Below are 5,819 nucleotides of genomic sequence, written 5' to 3' on the forward strand. Positions count from 1 at the left end.
ATTGCCACTTCTCCGCGCTAATATTTTTACGGAGGTTGTTGCATGGAAATATGATCAGCGGCTATTTATGGTTTACATCACGTTAGTCTTTTTTTAGCAAAAAGATGTTTTGTTTATTTACAAAAACAAATGCTATACAGCTCACTCAAAAGATGTGCACTCGGTGCAGCGCGCAGGATTTTGAATGTGACCCACATAAAATACGAATCGCTACACGGTTGAAACATTTGTGTTAAATTTATATAAATAGATATTCAAACGATCCGTTCAAATTTTAAAATTTATTTAATACAAGAGGAATATATTATAGGAAGCAACATAAATATTATTTAAAAAATTAACGCAGAAATGTAACACAATTTATAAGCAATTATAATATTTTTTTATTATAATTAACATTATAACATGTTGAATTAATATGTTTGAATAAATTTAACACTTCTGATAAGTTAATACATTTATCTTAGAATTTATGTTTTAAAAATATTATTTTTGTTATTTGTTTGTTTACTACTAAATTGTGTTATTTTAATATATATAATAACAAGAAATATTGAATAATAATTGAATACAAAATATTTCAATAATACAATTACATTATATTAAATTAATACTTCATAATTTATTTATATATGTTAAAAATTCAACAATTCAAAATTTTAACAAGAATTTGAGTAAACGTTAATACAAATAAAATGTATTTTACTATGTAATTTATTTGGAGTTTACAGATAAAGAGCATTTTCCAGTAAAAATACAATATAATACTTATATTACATCCTTATATTACATCCTTATTGTTTACCAATATTGAAGAAGGATAAAATGATTCATTGTACTATACTACTTGCTAGAAAACATCCAAAATTTCAATTAGTTTTAATTAATTTTCACCAAAATTAATTTTAATTTTGAAATATAAAATTTCTTTCACGCATCGAAAAATGTGAAATTTAATTACTAATCAAAGATTATTGCTAAGAAAAAAGATTTTATTAATATGCGAATATCGCCTTAAAGGAATCATGATATCTATGAATTCGAATCGCCCGATTTACTTTAAACGACTACTTATATTATACCGCGATTCATAATATGAAATTTTTTTCGCGCGTTATGAAAAACATGAAGATGATCTATTTTAATAAAAAAAAAAAAGAGAAATGTTTGTGGAAAATATGATTTGTTTGTTAAATATCAAAACAAAATAGTTGCTTATAAATACGTAATAAAATTATTATCCTCTTCATCACGCATCTTCGTTATCAACGAAGTGTGTCGCCATTTTCGATTAATTTGAATTGCGCGACTAACTTCAAGTAAGACGCCAGTTCGACAAATTTCTAATGATTCGCGCCGTACAAAACATTTCTCCCGCGTCGCGATCGCGAATATTTTCGACAGTCAAGAAAGAGAAGACAAAATCGGAAATCGAGGATTGATTTAAGATCTTCGTTTATCATGCGACTGTTAATAAGTATGTAACGAAATTATTGTCTTTTTCGTAGTCACACATTTTCTCAACCGATCGGAATTCGGAAGCACCATTTGCAATCTCGAATAGCAAGATTCACTTTACGCACTGATTGATAGTTTTTATGTTCTAATGATATGACATTTTCCGCGAGATGTGAAAATTATCAATTATCGAGCAAGAAAGAAGGAAGATGTATAAAAGAATAAAGAAATTATTCACATTTTTATATAATACAGTTTTCCGAGGGACATCTTGAGACATTCCTTGGAGAAATGTGTTATATGTGTTAATACGAACCGACATTAATATGAAGCGGCTATTATTATCCAAACGTCTTCTAATGTACATGTTTGGATAGAAATACATAATAATCATGGTTTCTAGGATTTCTATTTCAATTTTTGATCCGGTAAACTCCAGACTTCAGGTGAAAAAAATCTTCGACTAATCGTTCTAAATTTTGATGATTTTTTAAAAAAGATTACAGTGCATACAGATAACGCCGGCTTTTTTCACTTTTTTGTATCTGATTTTTTTATAGACCGACTACAAGGCACTAACAATCTTGGAATTTCGGCAGTAATCAATCTCTGGCAGCATAATGGAATCTCTGGCAAAAATTAAAGCTACCTTCAGCAGAACTTTAATCGAAAGGCGATAATCGTGATAATAACAATTATTTTACTATAACTGCAGTTATTTTTACTTGTACTATTTTTTTCCTAACAATCATAAGAGAGATATTTCATAAGAGAGATATTTTTTATTACTGATAATTTATAAATTTGAACTGAAATTTATATTTTAATAACGCCTATTCACATAAGTAGTGTATTATATCTATATGATTTTGTATATAATTCATCTATTGTTTTTTTATATTGTTTCAAGAAATTTTTGATATAATATTATATATAATATTATATCAATGCTGTTTTATAAAACTCAAAATTAAATGATCGATATATGTACATAGATATACAGACATATCGGAATTAAATTAAATTATCTTCTTGTTGCCAACCATCTTCATCAGAAAGAAATCTTCTTTTGTGACTTGTATTCATATAAGGTCTTAAAGCCCATTCTATGTCAGCAGCTGATTCAGTATCCAGAGTTCCTAATTTAATCTCATATAATTTCATTTGGAAACGTGGTCCAATCTCTGTCAATTCAATATTCTTCCCCTGAGTCTTTTTATATGTGTGATGTCGAAAACATATGTAGTCATCATGATTAGCAAAACTAATTACTCTCTTACTGTCTTCTTTTGGTACAGGAAACAGATATTTCAGTATGTTTGTTACTCTTACTCCTAGTTTGGTTTTAAAATTATGGAAGATTAGATGTGGATACTGTTCCGACATTGTGCCAATATCGGGAATGTCATGTCGCATTACAACACCGGATAAGGTAAAGTAGGCTGTCGGTCCATATGGCAAGTGGCATATCACCAGAGCATCAGGAACGCCTCGATGTTCGTGTACGATGATGAAGTCTGTGACATCATTGGCACGACAAGCATGGATTAGCTGCTTCATCTCATAGTTACCACGATTCATTCGCTGCGAGTTTGGAAATATCAGACGAAGCTCCTTCACGAACATCTTCAACCGGGAGCTTGGATCACGAGACGTCGTAATGACAATTTTCGGGTCCTCTACACCAGCCCAGCGATATTCATCGTCCTCGTGGTTGACTACGGTACCGCCCATCTCCGTACCCATGGCCACTGCCATCTCTGGCCCAGCATCCTCCCATTCGATCTTCCTTTGCACATGTAATGCGCTTTTCCTTAGATCCGGATGGATCGGTATATTCTCTTCCAAACTGTGTTTCAATTTATCTTTCTTCTCTTGGATACCTTTCACTTTATCCTGTACGGATTTTCTGTAGAGGTATTCTCGACGTAATCGTGCTTGTCTCCGTAACATTTCTGCTGCTTAAGATTGTATCACGTATCGATTGTTGTAAGAAAAACTTTGTGTAATATTCACCTCGAACAGCGTTTGACAACAACAGCGCGCTCGTTTGGAGGTTATAGGGTCATGGTTATACCATGTGTTTTAAAGTGCAGCTAGTTTGCAATCGCACACAGTTAAGTAGCACTTGAATATAATTGGTTGAACTTAAAAGTAAGAACCAATCGAATGTAATACTTGATGCATCTAATAGGATAGCTAAATTTGTCCAAAATTGCATACAAGAATTGTTCATTTTTTCATATATATTATGTTAAAAATTTTAATTATTAGGAAAAAACCAAATACAAATATAAAAATACAAATATATTTAACAAAAGAAACAAATTTAAAATATAAATTAGTTCTAACCCTTTTCTGATTGTATAAAACAACTATTAATAATAAATTTATAAATTAGTTTTTTATGTAGTAATTGTATAATTTTCAGTTACTCAATTATTTAAGATTTTCTATCTAAACTTCTTTTCTTCTAAATTTTTTATATTTAGAGTTAGTAAGATTTAAAATTATTTTTATTGTAAATTAAATTTTTTAAATATACAAATACGTTTTTATTTTTTATTTATTATTTTTATTTTTTAATATTTCTTGTATCTGAAAGTATATAAGTATATATAGTGAAGAGATATGAAAAACGATAAGCTCTTTAGAATTTTAATTAAGAAGATTTCAATTAATTAAAATTTTAATTTTAATTCGTAAATTAGAATACAACAATTTGAACATTTAAAATTTAAATTTGCAGTATTTGTATTTGTTTCTTATTTAATATTAATATGATTGTAATGTTTTATTTTGTAATTAATATTATATTATTATCTATCTTAATTATTTCTTTTCTTATTTTTAAAAGATTGTATCAATCTCGCGTCTATGCCTATTCTAGAAAATCATTTTTGAAACATTCTTTAAATTTCTCATGGATTTTTGTTGTTCGATTGTTTTTGTGTGTATCACAACGTGTATTTTGCGAGAAAATGCAATATAGCGAGACTTGAGAAATCAGTCTGCTTCCCCATGTGCGGTTTACGATGTTCGATTTGGTGTTATTTTGTGTAACTACTTTGAGTGCGGCCAATCACGCATGAAAGTAACAATGAATAGTATCGAAATAGGTGGATAGACAGCCAGACCGGTCATTTTGTTCGATGCGTTCGATCATCTGTGTATATGTGTGTATTTCTCCGTGTGTACACACGTATGCAGTTCACCAGAGTCCACGCCTTAAACATCCTCTTCCGCATTTCATGTCGTCCCAAGAGGAAAAATTCCTTGGAACGTTCTGTCGATTATATACACGGAGTAAAGAACGTTTTGTTAAATGTTATAAAATTTATAAAATTTAAATTAAATTGAAATTAAAAATTTTTTTACAGAACAATTGATAAACTAATAATACAAGCTGATACATAAAAAAGTAAATTATTGGGATTTATTTGCTTTGAAATTTAATTGACTGAAAATATGAAATGTGCGCTAACAAATTTGAATTTATAAGATGCAATTAAAAATATGTTTTATTAGAAAATTTCATTGAAAAAAAGAATATTACATTTTCTTTATGTATGCTTCTTTTTGCTCAAACATTAAATTTCTTCTCTAAATAATTAATATATATTGAACAAAATATTTAGCGTACAGTCATTTCATTGTTATAACGTTGACTTTTAATGACATATTACTATTCTACACATTATTTGCAATCAATGTTAAAAAATAAAGGATTAAAATAAAAAATTGCACTTGATATGAAGAATGAAGTTTAACTTTTACTTTATAAATAGAATAATCGAATTTATCCATCTCTTATTTAATTTCAAGCAAATTTTAACCAATTTGCAATTTAATAATTAATACAATATTTATTATTAAAAATTTTCAACAAAACTCACATTTTCTTCTAAATCGTTTTGATCACTTTCGTTTAAGAATGCGAAACATCCTGAATAATATTGGCTCACGATATCTGACTCGTGATGAATAGAATTGTTACCATGAATTGTCTAGAGAAACTTGATTTGCGTTACGCGTTTTCCACAACAACGTGTATATAACGATGTCAGCGCAGGCAATGCCGGTCAGTCCGTATTATAGCAATTCAATAATAAATTGTAGAACGGCTCGGTTGCCGCATTATGCGCCGGTAATCACAGTAATAAGCAGTTCTAAAAGTAACGTAAGTACGTTGTAGGTAGTAACGAGTGGAGCGGTAATCTCGGGGGATGCCTCTTCTGCGTTCGCAGCCAGGTGAAGGAGGAGAGAATTGAGACGGAGGGGAAATATGAAGAAGATGAGAGAGAAAGAGAGAGAGAGGGAGAGAGAGAGAGAGAGAGAGAGAGAGAGAGAGAGAGAGAGAG

At 29.7% G+C, this 5,819-nt stretch overlaps 1 protein-coding gene across 1 annotated transcript; it reads right to left on the bottom strand.

Moving 5' to 3' along the window:
• Positions 1-2,220: 2,220 nt before the first annotated feature.
• Positions 2,221-3,508, bottom strand: LOC108688434 (U3 small nucleolar ribonucleoprotein protein IMP4). The gene has a single exon (XM_018194690.1). The coding sequence runs from the start codon at positions 3,409-3,411 to the stop codon at positions 2,473-2,475; it is 939 nt and encodes a 312-aa protein (XP_018050179.1). The 5' UTR covers positions 3,412-3,508; the 3' UTR covers positions 2,221-2,472.
• Positions 3,509-5,819: the final 2,311 nt, after the last annotated feature.

The sequence above is a fragment of the Atta colombica genome, unplaced genomic scaffold, assembly GCF_001594045.1.
Source record: "Atta colombica isolate Treedump-2 unplaced genomic scaffold, Acol1.0 scaffold233, whole genome shotgun sequence".
Taxonomy (NCBI): domain Eukaryota; kingdom Metazoa; phylum Arthropoda; class Insecta; order Hymenoptera; family Formicidae; genus Atta; species Atta colombica.

What these genes read in the sequence shown, in the direction of transcription:
- LOC108688434 (XM_018194690.1), bottom strand. Translation starts at nt 3,411, where the DNA reads ATGTTACGGAGACAAGCACGATTACGTCGAGAATACCTCTACAGAAAA.